A 22057-nucleotide genomic window follows, 5' to 3' on the forward strand; every position below is an offset into this window, starting at 1 on the left:
GCACAGGCAGCAGTGGCGTGTGAGCAGCAAGCCTGCCTCAGCCAGAGGCGCCTCAGTAACCGCCTGCCTAAAATGATAATCATATCCTAAGGGCTTGCAGCTTTACTTTGCTGGATGTCACCACGAGCAGGGGTGAGTAATGGCACTAGTGAACTAACAGCAGGGGGTAATGTTAAGCGCTGGAGCTGGCGCCGACGGCTCCCAGCGCCTCGTGGGCCTGCCAGCTGCTCCAAGGCATCCTGGGGTACCGCTCATACCACACTCAGGGAGCCCGTGCAATGCACCAAATAAGAGCATGTGGGTATTGTTTGTTTTCTTCTGTCAGATTATTCATTCCAAATACCATCTTGTCTTCTTATTACCAACAGATAGTCTGTGAGCAAGTCCTTGTTTCGAAAAGAGCAGTTGTTTTTCACAAGTCGTGATCATGAAGTACGTGTGGCTTGGGGAAATTTGTTTGCAAACCATCCATTGCAGCTATTAACTCTTTATCACGAAGAAATTATCACCTAGGGCTATGTAATCATGATTTCTTCTCCCTGACTAGAGCCCACAAAACTTCTTTTTAGAAAGAAGAAAGACAAGTTATGAAGAATAAATAGCTACAAATTTCTGGTACGCTTTCTTCAAAGTCTGAGTAATTATACCAAAATCCACAAAGCTTTTTGGATCCATGTTTTCAGGCAGTTCTGATTGCTTGAATACCTGGGAAGTAACAGGTAATAAAACTGCACAAATATGACTCCATAAGGAAACTCGATTTGTAGCACAAACCAGCCCTCTCAGTCTTATCTGAGAAGTGCCGTAGTTGCACAAGTCTCTTTTTTCACCTCACGAGCCTTTGTATCTCATAAGGAGTCAGTATTCATGTGAATAAGTGCCAACCAGGGCGAACTATGTGTTTCTGCAGAGTCTGGTCCTGCTTTGAGAAGTTTCTCTATTTTGAGAAGTTTGTGGGGCACAGGAAACGTCTCATGAAGGTGGTGCACCGTGCTAAGGCCAAGATGAGAACCAAACGGGTTTGGAAGGCAAGAGGCAGCGGGGGAAGGAACAACACCCAACAGGCTGTCCGCCAGGTCACACGTGCAGTTCTCTGGGTGTCGATGCTTCCTGCTGTACAAACCAGGAGCCATGAAAATGGGTCAGTGAGTGTGGAACAGCGAAGAAGCAACTTGGTAAATAAGTAAATTAGCTAAAATTAAACCGGCTGCACGCAACGGGGAGTTAGCGCACGCCGCTCCTTTGGAAGCCAGCCCTCGCACCGCGAACGTGGCGACCGTTGAGTTAGACACATTCGTCCTCCCAGCTCTATAAAAAGAGCGGGACGGCGGAGCGCACCCCGTGTTTCATGCCCACACCGTGGGCACGGCGGCCCGATCACAGGCCGCTGTGCGTCACCCAGCGCGGCCGCCCGCAGCTCCCCCGCCCGGCCGGGCCGCCCCGCAGCCCCTCAAGCCGCCGGTACCTCAGGGGCGCGGACGAGCTCCCGCCCTCCCTTCCCGCCATTTGTTAGTCTAATGTCCCGCGCGCGGCGCATACGTTATGCAAAGAGCGCGGCCAGCCCGCCCCTCCCTCCGCCCAGGTGAATAAATTATGCTAATGAGGAGGGGGAGGCGGGCGGGGGCGGCGGCTCCGCGGCGCGGCTGGCAGCGGGGCAGCGCGGGGGCTGCCTGCCGCCTGCGGGCTTCCCGCCTGGCGCGGCGCGGCTGCTGGGCGCCGGCAGGCAGGTGTGGGGGCAGCAACAAGTCCGCCGGCGGCGGGGAGGAGAGCGGCAGGCGGCGGTGGGGGGGCGCTTCCCGCCCCGCGCCTGATAAACCTCTCTGACAAGTGGCAAAGGGCTAGCAGAGCACGCTGCTCCCTCCGAAGGGCGGGCGCAAGCTGCGGGGGCTCGCCCCGCACACCAGCCCTGCTGCCGGCTCCTGGCTCCTCGCCCCCCCCGCCCCGTCCCCCCCCACCCCTTCCCGCCCCTGCTGCGGGGCTGAGTCGCGACCCGCTGCCGGGCGGCGTGCGGTGCGGACCGCGGTGCGCGCCGCCGCTTCGCCTCGAAAGTGTGTGAGCCGGTTGCGGGCTTTTCTTCTGCTCCCCGCATTTTGAACAACGATATTCTTATTTTGCCTTTTTGTTATTTATTTTCCCGCACTTTATTGCTGTTATTTTTCTTGCCGCTGTTTGCGAACTAATCGCCTCCATGGGGGGCGGAGGGAAGGAAATCAAAGCTGCCGCAGCCGGAGGGTGCCGGAGCGCGCCGGGGGAGCGCCGCGGAGCCGCAGGACGGGATGGCAGCGGGGAGCCCGGCTGCGGCGGGGAGCGCTGCCCGCGGCGGGCCGGGCCGTGCGGCTCGGCGGTGGCCGCTCTCCTCTCGGCGCTGGCGGCCGCCTCCTGCGTCTACCTGGGAGTGCGGACCAGCGACCTCCAGGCCCGGGTCGCGGCCATCGAGGGCGCCCGAGGGGGCTTCTCCGCCGCCGCCCCGCTCCCGCCGCTGCCCGGCTTTTCCCTGGAGCAGCTGAACGCGATGATGCAGGAGAAAGTGGAGCGACTTCTCGCCCAGGTGTGCGGGACGGGGGTGGCCGCTCAGCCTGCCTGCCTGCCGGGGGTGGCGGGTGCGGGGCGGCGGGGGGCGGCCGGGGCAGCTCCGCGGCGGGGAGAAGCGGGGGGGCGGCCCGCAGCCCCGTTGTTGGGGCGGGCGGGGGTCCGCGCTCACGCTTTGCTCGTCCGCAACTTGCCGCCGTGCCCGAGCCTCAGTCCCTCTGATTCTGGATCGTGCGTGTTTAAAAAAAAAAAAAAAAAAAAATATGCGGGGGTGGGGGGGCACTTGCGGCGGGGATGGGAGAGGGTGGGTGGCGTCGGGCTTGTTTTTGTTGTGGTGGGGGTGGAGAAGGCAGTGAGACACCTTGGGTCGAGGCCAAGCGGAGACGGCACGGCTGGTTGCGCAGCCCGTGGAATAGCGGTAACGCAGTCCGCGCCCGCGCTGGCTGTGCGGGGCTCGCTCGCCCAGCGCCCTCACGTCGCTTCTCTCGCCCACAGAAATCCTACGAGCACTTGGCAAAAATCCGAGTAGCGAGAGAAGCGCCTCCAGAGTGCAACTGCCCACCAGGTAACAGAGACAGCTTGGAAACCTCTTCTCTGAGGATTGTAGCTCTGGGGGTTTTGGTATCCCGATGTTTTGCCAAATGTAAGTCAGATCCATGGGATGCCTCTTCAATCACCAGTTGTACCCTGGGTGGAAAAGCCCAGAATTGTCTGTTTCCACTGTGGCACTGGATCTGAATTAACGGTGGTTAAAAACCCCGGTTAGGCTGGGTGATGCCAAACAGTAACGCTTAAGAAGTTCATGGTCTACCCTAGCAAGAAAAAATATATTGTGTCTTAAATGGGGTAGTACTGAATCAAGGCATTGTATGCCGAGCTTGGGAAGTAGAACAAAAGTTCCTAGCAAAAACATCGAACAACTTATCACACGGATTGAAATAGGTGGAGAGTCTGTCGCAAGTTAGCAGTAATATATACAGGCGTTTTTCAGTCTCATTTTTCTGTAGTCTTGGGTGAAAGCAGTTCCCCTAGGAAAGGACTGCAGGTTCATACCGAGGGTTCAAAACTGCATGTGTGTTTATGCCACCGGTGATGTTGCTTGACTGGAGATGGGGGTCCCTAATACTGGGGTCAGTTGTTCATACACACAATGTACGCGTGCAATGTTTCCTGTGTTTTCCATGCTGCTTTTTGACAGCTGATAACTGTCTATATTGTTTTATCTTTATAAACTTCTGCTTATACCCAAGTTCAAATGGCATCTTAAAAGTTAAGAAAATAATGTCAGTGTTTCACAGGGCAATGCAGGGATTCCAGCATCCTCTGTGTGTTGAAGCACACTAGCTGCACAGTATGCTTTACACATCCTGCCACTCTGGATGAAAAAAAATATCTCCTTTACAGGTGGAGTATTGACTGTCAACAAGACTTAAGGTGCTGATATTTGACAGTAGGATGTGTGACAGTACTGTGTATATAAGGAAGGAGCTATTCTAGTTTCAGATTTAATTCCTGCCAAACTCATCAGTCTGAAAGGACTACGGAATCTCTGTGTTAAAACCGACTGCAGTGGTCGGTACAGTATTTTGCTGATGCTACAACTGAAAGTGGAGTGTTTACTGGCTGGTATAGGAGTTACCAGGGCTAGCATGAAAAGGGTAATATATATGACTAGGATTGTTTTAAGTGTGCATAGAATTACTTAATTCCCAGCTAGTTTTGGTAAGGAACATTGGCTTCCTACTGTACTACATATGATTTTTTTTCTTTTAAGGCTGACATGTGCATACAGTGTTGATCTTTTTCTGTTGCTTAACTGCAATAAATGACACAATTCAAGTTCCTGCACTAAAAATGGGGGTTGTTTCTCAAGTTGTATGCAAAGATGTATCCTGTGAGCCCGAAAGGTTGAATTTGATGCCAAGCTCTTTTTCCTTGTTTGAATTAATCTGTTACAATGTTTTCACTTGCTGTTTTCATACTAAAGGTCGGTATCTACTTTTCCACAGTTGGTGTTACATGCTGCTTTACTTCCCCACTACCACTAGAGCTCCACATCATACCAATTTTTATCTGACCTTTTTTCTTAAGTAGTATGTTTTATGAAATAGATAAAGAGCAACAGAATATTTCTCACATGCATTGTAAAAGTCGTTGCTAGATGCAAGTCAAAGTGATCTGGGAAAAATTTTCAAGGGGGCAAGATTTGTGGGATCAGGAAAACCTACATGAATCGTTACAAAATAAAAAAGAAAATTGCAGAGAGGACTAGTTGGTATGGGAATTAGAAATGTGATATGGAGCTTTTCACCTCTTGGTAACTATTTCAGTTTGGAAGCAAGTTTTGTAGTGACTGAAAGATGTTGCCATGTGATAGCCTCATTTTGGACAGCTTAAAATGAGTTGATGCTCTCATGCTTGTTGCCAGTGGACAGGTGTCTACCTCAAAATGGCATCATCTTGGGAGCCTTGTCTGAGAGAACAAGGGCTGAGTGGCACCACCACCCGAGTGCAGCGCCTTCCTAACAGCAGGCTTAGGCAAAGCAGGAGGGGATAGAGCAAATAAATTGTTGTTTCTTTGTTTGGCTCACTTTGTTTGTTAGAATTCCTTTTTGACTGGACAGGATGGACTTTTATTTTCATCCTTAATGCTGCTATTACAAATCTGGACTACTGTGTTCAGAAAGATGCTTGGTTTAATAGGAAAAGCATTATGGAAACCTGGTGATTTTTCTGTTGCCTGCTATTTTTGAAGCCAAAGAGTACATTGCCTCTGCACTTTCTGACATGGCTCCCTTTTGCTGCTTTATTCTGCTCTGCGTTTCTTCCCTGGGTTTCTGTAATAATAAAATACATGTCTGTTAGAGGTGACTTTGGAAGGCCTTCATGGTACAGAGGTGATTTTTGAAACTTCCCTATGCTGTGAGAAAAGTCTGCTGCTAAATGGCCACCAAGGCAGTTTCCACCAACCTGCTCTTTGAAGAGGAATAAACATTATTTAAAAATATATTACATTGTTCTCTACCAAAAGAAGAGAGGGAAATTCAGTCTGCAGACAGGAGGTTGAGAATGTGGCCTTTGATTTAGGATTAAAGTTATGTGGCTGGTGTAGTTCTCATTAGCTTGGGATGTTCATCCTGTTGTGGCTCTCCATGGTAGGAACTTGTACATTTGAAGGAAAGTGGGTTGGAACGGCTTGGATACCAAAGGCAGCCAGATTCACAACTGCTTGTAGCTTGCAAAGCTGTCCACGTGTAGCTCCTTTAAATTCAACAGTATTCAGTGTTCTGCCTTGAACTTTGTCTGGAGTGAAGGGTGGTCACATTTCTCTTTAAAAACTTTGTTTTCACTAAATATGTTTTTTCTAATTATTATTATGATTATTTTCTAGTTATTATTTTCTATTTTATTACAAAAGAAACACGATGTGAGGAGATATTGGAGTTTTGATTTTAATTCTGCAGGACTAAAACCAGATACCAAAGATCTTGTAAATATTTTTAAAATGACAATAGCAGGCATTCTTTCTCTTAAAGCAGAGTAATAAAGTTTGAAAAGTAAATGCATGCTGACATTCCTCGTAAATTACCTCAGCTCCACCAAGAGTGCCAGCTTAAATCTCATGCTTGCAACTAGTGCTGCAGTCACTGCTGGCAGTTAGCCTTCTGCACATGGGACTGGGTGGCAGACTGAGTGGCTAAAATTATTTTAAGGCTAATAAATTAATTTTACTTTTCCAAATTTATCATTTATTGTAAATTAACTATTTTCTACGGTAAAAGATGAAAAAAAGAAAAGTAGGTGTGTAGGTAGTTATTTCATGCATTTCAATCTTCCTTTAAATAGCTGCAGGAGCATAATGAGCTTTTATGAGAAACAGTCAAGCACAGTGCTGGATACTTCTTATCAAGTGCCAAGAATTATACTGTTGTGGAAAGAGTAACATGCAGAAAGACAGGGATGCTACCAATTCAATAGAATTTTAAGAAATTCTTAGGTTTTCATAGATACTTCAGAATTTCCTCTTCCAGAAAACATTCGTGTGTATACCTGTGCCCTGTAGACCTCAACTAAAACAATGCTTGCATGTTTCAGTGAATTGATCCTTTGTATGTTGTAAGGGTCAAGTTCTGACACTTGCAGTCATGTGCGTGATGTCTCATTCTGTAAGGGGTCCTCAGAGCCCACTCCTGGAGTCCGATGATGTTGGCAGGAGTAAGAGTCAAGTCTATTTGTACAGAAAGTTCAAACTTGCTCAGCAGGAAAGCTAGCAGTGATTATGTGTGGGTCTACATGTCCCTGTTGGCCCGTTTAGGGAAACAATTACTTTTTTTTTTTTTTTTTCCATTTTCCTGCTTTTCTTTTGAGGAAGACCTTTATAGTGAATTTATTCCTTAAAAATTATATGCAAACAGTATTATATAGGTAGGAATGCCTATATGCTACACACTATTTCTGCGATGACAAAGTGTAGGTTACATAACATAGGAGACTTTTTTTATCTTGAATTGCTACATCACACTATGCATGGATGCTCACTATAGCTTGCATGTAAAATGATGAGGTTTGCAGGTTTGAGGGTTTTATTGTTTGTTTGGGTTTTTTTTCCCCTTCTTTTTCTCCCCAGAATGTTATCTGAACTTTGCTGATGGATAGCTGGGAAAGTTGACCAAACAAATTTACTTTTGTTTTTCTTTGTGCCACAGGCAATGTTTATTTCCTTGCTGTTTCTCTTGTAATTTTCCCATCAAGAAACCTGCTTTTTTCTTCCTCTTGTGTTCAGATACCTGTGACTTCAAACCTTTTCCAGGCGTGGACACTGTCATCATTCTTCTTTCTTAGCCAGCTATTTTGTGCTGGTTTTGTAATCATGTCATCTTGATTCTTTGTTCCAGTCTTAAAAAGCCTTATGGTTTGTCATTTGAAGTACCTCCTATTTCACTGTGTAATTTGCTGTGATCAGGTTATAAAGCTTGTTTCAGTGTTGTTGTGTGTATATAAACCTGTTCATTCAGGAGATCAAATGCCATAAGCCAAGGGTATTTTTTTTTGGGATGGAGAGTACCACTTGGTCTTATTCTGGTTATAGTCATTCTAGTGTGAAAACTGTGTTGTACAGCTAGTTCTTCCATAAAATAATGAGTCTGCTGCATGCATTTTTGGCAGCAGGATGGGTGACAAAAATCAATGTATTTTCTTAGCATCCCAGTACTGTTTTTGTTGTCTTAAGCACCTAATGCTCTTTTTGACATGCAGTGGAGGTACAATTTGGACACTCTTTCTTGTTTCCACATGTTCCATAAGGACTGTTTCCTGGTGCCTTTTGATGAGTGAGGCTGAAGGAATGGAGGTTAAATAAATCTGGGGGAGTAAAAGAATCCCAAAACAGGTATCAGCTGGGTATTATTTTTTTTTATTTTATTTATTATGACTACAGTAAAGCAGTTGTGTAAAGACTGAAGAGGTAAAGAAAAGAGGAGCTGACTTAAGTGTTCAGTGGTAGAGAGACTCAAAAGAAAATACAGATAGATACAGAAAGTATCCAAAGTGTTTTTCCCTGTTACTTAAAATTCCAGAGTCTGCTATCTGAACCTAGCTCCCAGCGCTACTTATTTCTGCCATGTCTGTATCATCTATTTGCTGAATGCGGTGCTCAGCTCTAATTTTGTAATTTTTCTGACAGGGCTTTGGGTTCTCCTTTCATACCTTCACTGGTTTAATATTTTTCATTTCAGTTCCTAGATAAAGATGTTTATTGATGTGCAGCAGCATGCAACCTTCTGGGTAGTCTGTTGTCTTGTTTGGATGACTGATTAGAGATACTGTTTTCTCCCCACAGAATAGCTAAATATATTTTATTGGCTAAGATGTGACCTTTTAATTCCCTTCCCTCTGGGTAAGGAGGTAGGGCGTGCAGCATGATGAATGAAACATAATGTAGCTCAAAGGAGAACTGATTGACAGCAGGCTGCACCAGGTTTTTATCTTTTGTAATATCATTGATGTCAGTGGTGGTGTAACAAAGGTTGATTTGACCACAGATGTGTTATTAACAAAATATTTCTCTATGACTTGGATTAAAATTCATTGAACTTGCACACTTTTGTCAAAAGGCACATTAAAAAGGTTTGACTAGCTGCACAAATGGTTCTTGGATTGAGATTAATATAAGAATTTACGTTCTTATATATGTTCTTAGATTTCCTTCCATGTGGCAGCTGTCCATCTTGAACTGCTGAAGTGTCAAAGCAGTTCAAGTACAGTGAGTCTTGCAGTGTGAGAAGTGGCTGCTAAGCCCCCTTCTGGAACAATGCCTCGCGTGTGTGTTCTTTTGTCTTTTTTTCTTTTTGTCTTTCTTAAATCATTAAATATATGCATCTCTTTCCTTAAAGAGTCTTTGAAGCTTGGGTAACTGAGTTCTGTTAGGCAATACTCCCCACCCCTTTCGTTAAAGGTTAGTGGGTTCTTGGGAATGTGTTGCCAGAAGAACAGCGCTGCCACACTGGCATTACAGCACTTGCTCTCCTGCTCAATCCCTTCTGAATTTACTGGCTGCAGCTTACTTGTCTATTTTCTGTATACACAGAGCAGTAAAAAAATCAGCTGGCTTTGAAAACAGCATGACTGACAGAAGCTGTCTTTATAGGGCCTTTTATGTTATCAGATAGAATCATATAATTAATATGTTCAAGCTACCAACCCTGTGAAACCATCAATCTTTAACACAGAACTTGAGCAACGTTCTTTCTTCAGGAATGTTCATCTACAAGGAGCAATTCTCCCCGTCATTGTTTCAGTTGATTTTCTAAGTCAGCTACAAAAAGGAAATCTGACTGCTTGCTTAGAACTATTAAGAAGATGTAAGAAAGCATAGAATAATACAGGCTGGAAGAAACATTTTTCACTCTATACAATTAAAGCTGCAGCTTGCAGTTAGATAATACACACAATAGTGAACACGATGCTGCAGGCTTGCTTTTTGGAAGCTTCTGGACTGTCATGTTTTTACTGATTAGACTTACTGCAAAGCAGTGCCTGCTTAGATTCATCTGCTAGGGTCTTTTCATGAAATTAAGCAGAAAAAGCTGTTTGTGAGACCTTAATAAAAATAAATGTCAGGACAAATTTTCAGAACTGAGTGCCAAATTTGAAAGTGCAAGATTCATATGTACCTCTCATGTAAATACAGCTATGTTTTTCTCTGTTTAGACTTGATCTTCTGGGGTATCAACCCTGCCTGTATTTCTAAAGTTTGTCATCTCATTCATGCTTCTGGCCTCTGGAGCAAATGTATCTAGGCCATTATCAGATATTTCCTTCCATGTGGTTCACAACTGCAGTGTCTAGTCAGTCGTAGCTCAGCAAGTTGTAGGATCTGCTTTAAATTTGTGATTAAGTGCAGTAGCCTTGTGTAAATAGTGTCCTCAGCTAAAAATGTGCTGCTCTGCAAATAGGTGAATGCGTATGACAAGAAATTGCTAATGCATAATGTGCCAAAGCTAAAATAATCTACTATTTAAATATTTCCTTAGATTGTCTAGTTCTTAGCAGGCAAGCTACAATTTACTTATTTGTAAAGTAAACCACTTGTCCTATGCTTCGTATTCACAAAGAAAACCTTGTCATTGTTCTCTCCTTAAAACAGCTTTTAAAATATGTTGGAAGACAGTCTTGTCTGTGATGCAGCTATGAAACTTATCCTTTCTTCTCCTCCCCTGCTCTTCTGTCCAGGTTTTGGGTTTTTTTTAGGTGTGTGTGTTAAATTAAACTTGATTCTTGTTTATATGTGCAGATGTATTTTTACAGGAGCAGGCATTTACATGCAGTTGTAAATATTGCATGCGTGTTTGGGGAGAACTGTTTCTTCTTGAGCTTGGAAAGCTTTGAAACAGATGATGCTGCCTGGTGAGCTTTTTGAAGAAATATGAAGTTATACAATTGTGTAAATCTTTTTACTAGAAACATATGTTCTTGTAATTATCAAAGATACAATGACAGCACTTTGTAGGGCAAAGGAACAACAAATGGAATGAAGAAAGAGTGTAATAACAGAGGTGATAAAACCGGGATGTTACTTTTTCTTTTAGAACATTCTGAAAATTAATACAGTGATTTCAGAGACTTTAGCTTAGATGTGCTCGACCAAGAAGCAATGTGGCTTTTAAGCAGGAATAGTTTATCCTACACTGTCTTAAAAATTAAGCAGGAAATTGCCAACTATGATGAAAATATAGTTTTCTTTAGAATATGTACAGATGAATTACCGGAGGAAATGGATGGAGGTCTATTAAAATCAGTACTTCTGGTTTAGTCTTTGTTAGGCATTATAATTGTCATCTTAGTTTTGGTTGTGCATGAGACTCATCTTGCAATTATTGTGTGTGGGCATGTATATCAGAAAATTAATGATTTGTGTATTTTTAAGTGCTTAGGAATTTAAATTTGGGTTTTTAGGAATAGGTCTTACAGAGATATATTTTTTTTATTTTATTTTATTTTTTCTCATAGATATTTACCTCTGCTCGTATGTCTTGTTTGGGCTCACAATGGAGAGTGGATCACAAATTCAGGTTCTTGGAGAGGTTGACAAGGAGGCTGTACAGGGGATAATGATGGACATGAATCCCTCTAAGTAGCTTCGCCTACCTTTCTGTGGCTCTACTACAAGCTCAGCTGAAGTAGTGTTGAGGAGAAGGGTACCAAATGGTCTTTCTCTTTGATCTTTAATCCTCCTTTTAATGCAATATACTGTACTGTATAACATAGCAGTATGATGTTTTTGGTAGTCTTTCACACTCTGCTGTAACTTGGACACATAGTAGGCTGTCTGCCGAGTCACAGTGAAATAGCGTAGAATATAGCTTGCTATAGCAGGGAAAACCTGCATAAAGCCAGGTGGCTGATACACTGCTTCCCGCTGACCGAAGTAGCTGGTTTGTGCCATTTCCTGGTACTGCTTTGGTTTGATGGTACCTGGGAGGTGCTTCCCCTGAGCACTAAAGATTTGTGGGAGGGTAGTGTTTTATTTTCTCCTCTTTAAAAAAAAAAAAAAAAAAAAAAAAGAGAGAGAGAGAAGGAGAAACGGAACCAGTTAGCTCATAAACTTTCGTTTTCTTACCCTTTTGAAGAGTTCTAGTACCCCTAGGAGTAAGGAGCTGTAGAGGATGAAAATAGCACGGGTGAAAGACTGTAGAAAATAAGTAGTTTTAAGGCCTTTACTGTTCTTTCATTTGCAGTTTATGCTGTCTTAAGAGGAAATCCACTTATTTTACTTTGCACTTGAGTATTTTTAATATCCCTTCTCTGAATATAACAGCACGGGGGAAAAAAGTCATACCACATGTATATGTTAAAAGTTTAGCTTATGAATGAGGTTCCTTCCATAAGTATAAACTCATTCTTAGCACTGAGGTTCCTTCCATAAGTATATACTCATTCTTAGCACACTGTGCTTAAGATTATGTTGAAAAACTGTTACTGAAAAGATCTTTTCTAAATTGTGTGTGTGTGGGGGAAGGGACGGGGAACACAGAACGACTTTCAAAATCAGGGAAATATATTGAAAATTGGAGACGACAATCTTTTATCAGAGGTGTAGCTGCCATTGCAGCGATAGATTCGTGTATGTATATCTGAAAGTGGAACAGCACCCTGTAATTTGAAGGATGCTAAATGGAGTCTAAAAAGATACTTCTGTGACTAAGACCATGTACAGCCTGTAAGAGCAAGAGCATAGCCAGCTACAGACTAAGACCTGGCTTCTGCTCATAGTGCTAGTTGTGTTGCTAGGGAATGATGTAAGGTTTCTTAAATATCTGCTTCAGCTGGGTAATAGTAGGGTTTTCATTGAGGACTGTGGTGCTGAAAGTCAAAGTGTAGATATCTTAAGCTGAGGAGGTATTTCCTTCAGCTGCCACCTCTAATAATCTCATATTCTTATATGAGAACCAGCTGCTTGAAGGCACCCCTCCTCTTCTTTCCTGCCCTGTGCCCATACCCTCTGAGTAAGCTTCTGTTCCCTTGATGCCATTGGGCGAAGCCTTGATACCTGAGCATTGGGGTATGGCTGCAGGGGATTAAAAGGATAAACTCCACAGTCTGTGTATTAATATTCTCTTCTCCTGTCACAGAGTTTACATCTAGATAATGCCCAGTGCCTTCACTGTGGAAAAACACTGTGAAGTGTTGGCTGGAGAATCTCTGTGCTGTCAACCCTTCTGCTGCTTTTTATCAAATGTTCCTTTAATGTTTGTACCTCCACTGCTGTACTACTGGTTGCTGCCAGCTGAAGGTTGACAAATGCTGAGAAATTGTCACTTCACCTTGACATGGAGGTGATTAATATACTATTGATTTCATACCTTTCACCTCTCAGACAGGATAGCTGTCAAACTTCAGTAAAAAAATACTTCCTGACTTGTAATTTGGCCCTTGTACCAGGAGGTGTGCTCTGTGTAGACCAAAGTGGGGCCCTTGTTCAGGTGGCCCTTATGGCAGTGCTGAGCGTGAACTCTGCTGTTCTTTGTCCTCTGTCCTGGTGGATGCTTGATGGTTGTTTGTGTTGGTTAATAATACGCAGCTGAGGGAATGGCTTTATGTGGCACTTAAAAATGTGGTGGTATCTCAGAAACGGATCGTGGTGTTTGCTGTAGCTGTCTATGTGTTCTTATGAAAAAGTTGCAGTTTGGTAGGAATCATCTTATGTTTCCCAAGTGGCTCCTGGGAGTAGATGCACAGAATACTGATGAACCAGAGAGGCTGAAAGATACAGTGGCATGGCATCAGCTTAAAATGAACCAGTGCTTAGCCAGCCATTGTCAATACTTACTTAGAGTTGGTGTCTTTGTAACGATGACAGCCGTGTTTGTAGAAGGCTGGAAATGTTTCTGTATGTGAAGATGAAGTGTTTTTCCAATGGAGCAAGCATGTAAGTGCGCTGTATTTTTTTAGTGTAGGGAGACTCATTTTAGTGAAGAGAGATTGAGGTTAATATTAAAGTCTGACAGTTGTGGATTTCACTTTAGGACAGCCTTGCATAATTCCTTAGTTTGAATTCCAGGCTAAGCCACATCCTAAAGTGCTGTGGGAGGACTTTCTTTCAGTACATTCAATTAAGAAGCAACACACAAGCTGTTGGAGTGGCCAGTTAAAAAGAAGCATAAGCCTTTAAAACTGAACCACCAGCAATGAGTAAGAAATACAGCAAGACTGAAACCCTCACTTGTTTTTTTTTTAATTCTCTCTTAAAATTGATTTGCTGCTACAAGGTAATCTTTTGATGTATTCCAAATAATTCCAGTCCATTTTAGGATAATAGGGAGAAATTAATCTGTTTTCAATGTGTATTATAACAACTGGAACGCTCTGGAAACACTCTGGAAAAAGCTCTTTCATAGCACTTTTAAAGGAATGCACCTTAGAGGACACATTGTGCTTAATGAATTACAGCAGGGAGGACTAAGTAAGAGTTCTCTGTTGTGACTGTATTCCTTTACAGGACTGCAAAGCTGGGGTAGAGCATCTCACTATTTGAGTTCTTCCACCTCTAAAACAGAATTGATGTAAATATATTAACCAAAGTGCGCCAAAGACTTACAGGTACAAAATATTCATAATTTTGAATAAAGTTACTGTCTTGAGGAGCAGAAGTTTTGTTCTCTCCAATGCATTCCAATAGTCTCCTTTTAAATTTTGGTTATCACCTCTCCATGCTCCGTTTTGGTCAGTAGTACAGGATGTGATCAGATGGAACCTGTTGAAGTATCATTGCTGGCAGTCACATGTTCATTTTCTGACCATACTGAAACAGGATGTTGTATAGTGCTCTTCTCTTAGGTTGTTGAATCATCATGTGTGAAAGTAGTTGAAAAAACATCGATTTGCAGCTGAAGTAACTTTTTGGGAACTGTTTTGAAGGATGTTTTTGTTCTAAAAGCAACCCACTCAAGAAACATTTTCTTAATTGAACGTGTGGGCAATGCTAGCTCAGAGCACTTATGCAAAGACAGAAGTAGCTGCTTCCGCTATCACAATTTCTGCTATCCAAACACTATTTTACTCTTAACTGAAGGTAGGTGGAAGTAGCCTTTAACTGGAATTCTGATTGACAATAATCAGAACTGATATGTGCATATATGTTACTTCAGGCACATTAATAGTCTCACAGATTTTAACTGAAATCGGTAATTACTCTGGAATGAGAGAGCTGAGTTCGGCCTCATTTTTTTTGTTTTATTATTTGTTTGGGTTTTTTTCTTGTAACCTTGTGCATATCTGTTTATATGTGCAGCCATTATCATCTGCTTTAGCTTTGATATATATAGTTCTTTTCCATCGTAAAAAATATAATAATTTTTGTTTATTTACCATTCATTTTATTCTTTACTTTTTCCAGTCTCTAAGCAAGAACATTATGTCTATTATCTACATCTACTTCTAGGAATACAGAATTAGTTTTGTAATATTGTAAGAGTTATGGCTGCACTTGGGGACAGTCTGAAAAGTAGAAATTATTAAATATATTTATCTTTATGGGAAAGTTACATATTCTCAGATCTCAATTCATCGGTCACAGACCTGCTGAGTATTGTTCTGAGAATTGTTGATTGTTTAGAATGATTAGATAAAGCTACTAAAAAAGTCTTAAGGAAGTCTTCAAAACCTCAGTTCTCAGTTCTGAGGGACAGAAAAAACCAGACCCAAATATACAGCTGGACCTTTATCTTAATTTCCTTACCAACATGACGGAATTCTGCATTATGCATGTTTTTTTCTGCTCATATACATTTTAATACTTGTGGAAGAGGTGATCCTTCAGTTCAGCTCAGACCGTTCTTTTAACTCTGAACTAGCTCTCCTGTTTCCCACTTTCCTGATGCTATTCTTAAAAAGTCTCTATTTACCTAACCCAAATGTTCCCCTCTTCCTTTTTTTTTTTTTTTTTTTTTAAGCATTAATTAACATTTTTCATACCAATGTGTTTTTGTAAATTTCTTTGCTTGCAGTGGTATGAAAAATTTGAAGATCCCTGTTTGGGTCGTAATGTGGAATAATCATAAAATCACGAAATATCTTGAGTTGGAAGAGACTCATAAGGATCACTGAGTACAACTCCCTGCTCTCTGCAGAACTAGCAAAAACTAAACCATATGATTAAGAGTGTCCAGATGCTTCTTGAGCTCTGACAGGCTTGACGTTGTGACCGCTCCCCCGGGGAGCCTGTTCTGGTGACTAACGACGGTCTCAGTGGAGAACCTTTTCCTAATGTCCAATCTGAATTTCCCCTGATGCAGCTTCATTCCCTTTCCTCGTGCCCTGTCTCTGGTCACCAGAGAGAGGATATCAGTACCTCCCCCTCCTCTGTGCTCCTTAAGGAAGTTGTAGACCTTGATGGGGTCACTCCTCACCCTTCTCTTCTCCAAGCTGAACAAACCAAGCGACCTCAGCAGCTCCTAGTAAGTCTTGCCCTTGACCTTTCACCACCCTGGTTGTCCTCCTCTGGATACACTCATAGTCTGATGTCCTTCTTCTATTAAGGTGGCCAAACCTGCACACAGTACTTGAGGTGGGGCTGTGCCAGTGCAGCGCAGAGTGGGATGATCACCTCCCTCAGTTGGCTAGCTATGTGGCGCTTGATGCACCCCAGGACATGGCTGGCCCTGTAGGCTGCCAGGGCACACTGACTCATATTCAACTTGCCATCAACCCAAACCCCCAGATCTCTTTCTGCAGGGCTGCTCTGCAGCTTCTTTTCCGCCAATTTGTATGTATAACGGGGATTACCCCATCCCAGGTGGAGAATCTGGCACTTGCTAAATTTCATATGGTTGGTGTTTGCCCAGCTCTCTGGTCTATCCAGATCTCTCGGTAAGGCCTCTCTGCCCTTGAAGGAGTCCATAGCTGCTCCTAGTTTAGTATTATTGGCAAACTTGTTTAATGTACATTTGATTCCTGTGTCCAGATAATTTGCAAAAACATTAAAGAGCACTGGCCCTAAAACTGAGCTGTAGGGAACACCCCTGGTGACTGGCTGTTGACCGACGTAACCCTATTTACTATCACTCTTTGAGCCTGACCTGTCAGCCGATTGCTCACCCAGTGTATTAGGGACTTGTCTAGCTTGTATGGTAGACATTTTGTCTGGAAGGATATTGTGAGAGACAGTATCAAAAGCTTTGCTAAAATGCCAAACCACCACATCTACAGGCTTTCCTTGGCCAATTAGATGGGTGACCTTGTCATGAAAGGGTATTAAGATGATTTAGCAGGACTTTCCCCTCATGCTGGCTGTGACCAATGACTATCTCTCAACTGTTTTTCAGTAACTCCCAGAATAATCTTCTCCATAATTTTACCAGGTACTGAAGTGAGACTGATAGGCCTGTAATTACCAGGGTCTTCCTTCTTACTGTTCTTGGAAACTGGGACATGCTAGTCGACTGGGACCTCTCTAGACTCCCAAGACGGGTAAAAAATAATGCAGAGAAGTCCCATGATGACATTGGCCAGCTCTTTCAGTATCCTGGGATGAATCCCATCAGGCCCTATAGATCCAGCACACCCAGCTGGAGCAGCAAGTTTCAAACAAGTTCAGCATTGACTGGGAGTTTATCATCCCCCCAGTCATAGTTTTCTAGTGCAGGGCTCCAGGGCCCATCATTGGTGTGGAAGACCAAGGCAAAGACATTAAACATCTCCTCTTTGACTACATCCCTATTTGTGAGGTAACTGACCTCATCAAGTAATGGACCGATGTTATCACTGATCCTCCTTTTGCTGTTAACGTATTTTAAAAAAAGCCTTTTTTGTTGTCCTTCACAGTGCTGGCATGTTTCTCCCTAAAGTGGCAATCAGCATCTCTGGGGTCCTCCCATGTCACCTGTACTTGCTTCCAATGTCCATACACTTTCCTTCTACCAGAACCCTGCTCAGCCAAGCTGGCCTTCTGCTCTACTTGCTTGACTCCTGACACTTTGGAATTGCTTGCTCCTGTGCTCTTAAGAGATGGCTCTTAAAAAGTAACCAGCGTTCATGGATCCTGATACCTTCAAAAGCACATTCCCAGGGGACTTTGCTGACTAGCTCCTTCAGCAGCCCGAAATCTGCTCTCCCCATATGCAGGGTTGAAGTTTTGCTGGCAGTTTTTCTCCTATTGCCAGTGATTTGAATCTCGGGTACTTCATGGTCACTGTGACCATGACAGCCGCCAGTCACCACCCACAAGTCCTCCTGTTTACAAACAACAAATCTGGGAGGGCATCTTTCCTAGCCAGCTCCCTTAGTACCTGCACCAAGTATTTACCTTCAAACATTCTTCAGCAGTGTGCTAGCAGAGGGGAGAATACATTAGTCTGTTGCTAACTTCCATACTCAGAGGAAAATCCAGTTGTCAGAGACTGAGGTAAGTGAGGAGGAATATGCCATAGCAGGGACAAGGTGCCTGATTTGTTCATAAAGAGTCTTCCAAGATAGCCTAACAAAAAAGAATTAAGGATTGACACAACCTGAGGGAAAAAACAGTAAAATAGTCTTTTAACATTTTTTCTGTATGGCTTTTCTCTGCAGCATCTGGGAAAGGTTAGCTTGGGGTGGATTTTAGTATTCTGGAGATTGTCTCGCACAGTACTTACTGCTCACTCAGTCTGAGCAGTGGATGACAGCAGGATATGTTGAAGTGTAAACTGCTGAAAGGGCTTCCCAAAGCTTAGCAAATACGTGATATCACGAGGAAAAAAAGGTGACATGTCTGTGGGGTGTCTTCTACTGAAGATTTTGTAGATATCTGCTCATCCAAGATCTCCATATTTAATGGCTTGAGGGACAGGTTGGCTGGGGACTTGAGCAATGGTATGTAGTGGGGTAAGTGCCTCTTATTTCTGGGTTGCTTCCTACTGATGTGTATACGCAAGTAGTCATTGCACGCCCTCAGCTTCTCCTGAAAGATCACGAGCAGGGAGAATGCGTGGCCTGAACGCTGCCCTCCTGACAGAAGGTGTTATCCTGCTGCGTGGAGCTGACAGGGAAGGAATTTATAGGAAGACAGAGGCTAGTGTGAGCTAGTAGTAAGTTATTCCCTAAGAAAGGGAGTGATCATAACTCTTTCCTATTCTATATCACTCTCTTCTGGTCTGGTAGTAACACGACACAAGCAGAAGCCTGAAAACAGTGCATGTGCTGGCTTCCTCTGTGCTGCAGCAGTGTTCTTCAAAGCCCACAGGAGCCATCACACTCTGCATGTTATTTATCTCTATTGAAACAAGTTCAAGTGCCAAGACAAACGGGCTGTGGCAGAAGTTGACGTTGAAGTCCTAAAGCATAGGGATGGACTTGATTTATTCCAAAGGCTGTTATCATCCCTCCTTGCTTGATCGTGTTGCTGAGTTCTTTATCTCTCTTTTATTTCCTGCTTTGTGTAGAGCAGGAAGGACAACAGCTAGGGCCTGAACTCTGATCCCTCCTATAGACTGGTGTTTTGCTAGAACTGGACTTGACTTATGGACTTATGGTCCCAGATGACTTTTTTTTTTTTTTCCTGAGGCATGTAATTTCATTTCTATGCTCGGCTTAGTAGCCTAGTGACCACATATCCCTATTACATGTGTGTTTGTCTTGTGAAGTGTAGGGCTTCACAGGAAAAGATTGCTGGGGCACAACATTATTATGCTGTTAATAATCATACTTTGTGTTGAGCTGTAATCACTTAGTTACTAATAATAGCAGTTGGATAGGGATAATGAAGCCAAAACTTTCTAACTCTTTGGGAAAATTCCTGCTGGTTCTAAAGAATGCTTGTTTTAAATGAAGACACATATCTCCTCAAACTGTCATCTGTCTTTCAGATGCCCAAGCATTCTCTCTCTTTGACTGCCTTCAGTGTTCTCTAGACTGTGTTACTGGACGTGGCCAAGAGGGTTACTCACATCTCTGTATTGCGCTGTGTTCAGACACACTAATCTTTTTGTTAGGCTGTGATTGGTCACCTCAGTCTAAACCCTGTGAAGCTGAGTAAAGTGTCTTGAGGAGGACTTTTTGTGACAGATAGTCAATAGTTTAAAGTCTGGGAGAAATCTATAGTGATCTGTGGGGGTCCTTTTCACGGCAAATGGACAGATGATATTCTCCACTTGAGGTTACACAAAGCATACAATAGCACCAGGACTTGCATCCACGTCAAATGAGATTGCATGGCTGCTTCATGATGGCAGCATACACCTTTCATAGACACAGCAAGGGGACATTTACTTGTTGCTACTTTCCTTTCATTTGCTTTGTGAGAATAAGACTGCTCTTTTATGAAGTGAAATAGCATTCATAGTAAAACAATAGCTTCATAAATGATGCCATTATATACATATGTACCTTCTATAGAACTGGCCCCCATTTTCTTTCTGAAATGCAATCACAAGGAAGGCTAGAACCAGTAGTTCTGAATTCCGTTGATTGTTTTGGTAAAATACAATTAGTTTTTTTAATTGTGCTGTGAAATGATTGAACTGAATAAAAAGACAATTTTTTTTCCATAAAGAAAGTTAATTACATGCTCTTTGATTAGCAAAGAAAGTACATAACGTTAATTTTGCTGAGCATGCTGCAAAATAACTACTAATGTATTGACCAGCGGCAGGCGGCTTATGTTCATTTGCATTCTTTAAATAGGCTGCATTTTACCATTCAATTAATTTTCTTGTTCAGTTATGTACTAAATACCATCTTCTGACGTTGGCCTTTTTAGAGTCAAAAAATGCCTCTTGGTTTAATTATGAGGACAAAGGACCGATTTCTTATTCTGCTGTCAGCTAAGAACAGTTATAAAATAATGAGATGGAAGTTGGGAGTCTTTTTATCCCTACATGACATACTTAAACTTAGTATGGTTTGGGTTTTCTTTTCCTTTTCCTGAGTGGAACATCTCTTATTGTGGTCCATGACAATATCTTTTAGTGATAATGTGTTAATATCACTTTTATTTTTCTGTTCGCTGTCTGCATCAGGAGTAAAAGTAAATACAAATCTTGCTGGTTGACTTGGTTGTCAACAGCTGAATACACTTAATGAAAACAGTGGTTTAAAACTTTTGCCCCAAAAGGTGAACTGTAGGATCAAAGTGTATTTAGTAGTGTCGTTAGCAATAAGTTGTCTTTCTAACCTGTTCTCACATGTAGTGTATTTTTCAGTAATAACTATTCCAAAGCCTGGAATTTAAGCTAGTGTATATGGCTATATATTAGTGAATAATTTTTTTTGCTTCAAGACAATAACAGTGAACAGACTATCAGCAGAACTTCTGTTAAAAACCCCAAAAAACTAGCAAAAATCTTCTATCCTTGGAAGCTGTAGCATTCTTTTAAAAAACTTGAACTTGAAAAATCTTACAGCCTTATTTCCCAAAAAAGTAATGGAAAACTGCAGAAAACTTTTCTTTGAAAAATACCTCTTTGGATTCTTTCTGAAGTAAAACTTTAAAAAAAAGTGCAAACAAACAAACCAAAATCAAGAGAGACCCCATTTTTACAAGACAGTTTTTCATTAAAAGTTTGATAAATGACTGAGCAAAACAGACTAGCTATAGGCAAAGAAGTATCCTTCAGTGCTGTACAGCATTGCTGGACGCATGTGGTGTTACAGGATATCAAGGGAGAGGAGGAATAGAATGTTCAGAGTTTTGTTAGTGTTTTCTTTTAGCCTTTTTGCAGAAGTCATTGCCTGTTTAATCCAAGCATAGTCCCTTAAAGTGAGAGGAAGAACAGCTCCTTGGAGCTAACTTTGAAATTTCATGTTATTTCCATTAATATGGACTCAAAAGTGATTTTTTTCCTTTGGAGACTCATTCTCGTGTTACCTGATTTGGTAGAAATATTTTCACTTGACTTGAATGAGAACTAGGTAAAGTTGCACTACTTCATATGATGAACTACCTCACAGGATTCTTGTGATACACCATAGCTATTAAAAAACATTGGCCTTTATTCACAGGATATACCTAGCTGATGAATCCAGCTTTCAGGTTTTACATATTTAATGGTTGTTGGTGGAGGGCTACTCATACTGAAATACTTTATTTTCAACGGTTACAAATCTGTTTTGCACAGTATACAAGATCTAGGTTGTTACTGGGCTGGATTTCCAGTGCTTTGCGCTTATTCTAAACCCCTTATACTACTACATTAAACAGCTTAAAATAGCTCAGTGTGTTCTTCCTGATGGATCTGTGGTACTTTATCCCTACTACGCTTTTTAGACTGACCTCGAATTTGAATTAGAAACTGTATTTGTTTAAGTCAATTATAGTTAAGATATATGGAGAAAAGGTGACTTTGAAAAAGTGAATTTATGTTTTCCATACATGTGTTTTGTTTGCAAATGAGGGTGTGTTTTTCTTTCTATTTGGCAGCGTTGCAACCCATGCTAAGTGAAAAACAAAGCTGCATTCAGTGTAAAGCTCCCTTCTCCCTGCCTCCCACCAGGAATCACTGTCAATAATAAACCTTTTGAGGTAGTGCTTCTAATGAATCAGGAGGCAGAACAGGCC

At 42.4% G+C, this 22057-nt stretch overlaps 1 protein-coding gene across 1 annotated transcript in view; it reads left to right on the plus strand.

Annotated features, from left to right (window-relative positions):
- Nucleotides 1-1737: 1737 nt before the first annotated feature.
- Nucleotides 1738-22057, plus strand: part of COL25A1 (collagen type XXV alpha 1 chain) — a 309093-nt gene continuing 288773 nt past the window's right edge. Inside the window, exons 1-2 of the mRNA XM_055700917.1 lie at nt 1738-2548; nt 3025-3094. Of these exons, the coding sequence (XP_055556892.1) occupies nt 2189-2548; nt 3025-3094 (430 nt within the window). The 5' untranslated portion in view covers nt 1738-2188. The remainder of the gene's footprint in view (nt 2549-3024; nt 3095-22057) is intronic.

The sequence above is a fragment of the Falco cherrug genome, chromosome 1 (genome assembly GCF_023634085.1).
Source record: "Falco cherrug isolate bFalChe1 chromosome 1, bFalChe1.pri, whole genome shotgun sequence".
NCBI lineage: Eukaryota > Metazoa > Chordata > Aves > Falconiformes > Falconidae > Falco > Falco cherrug.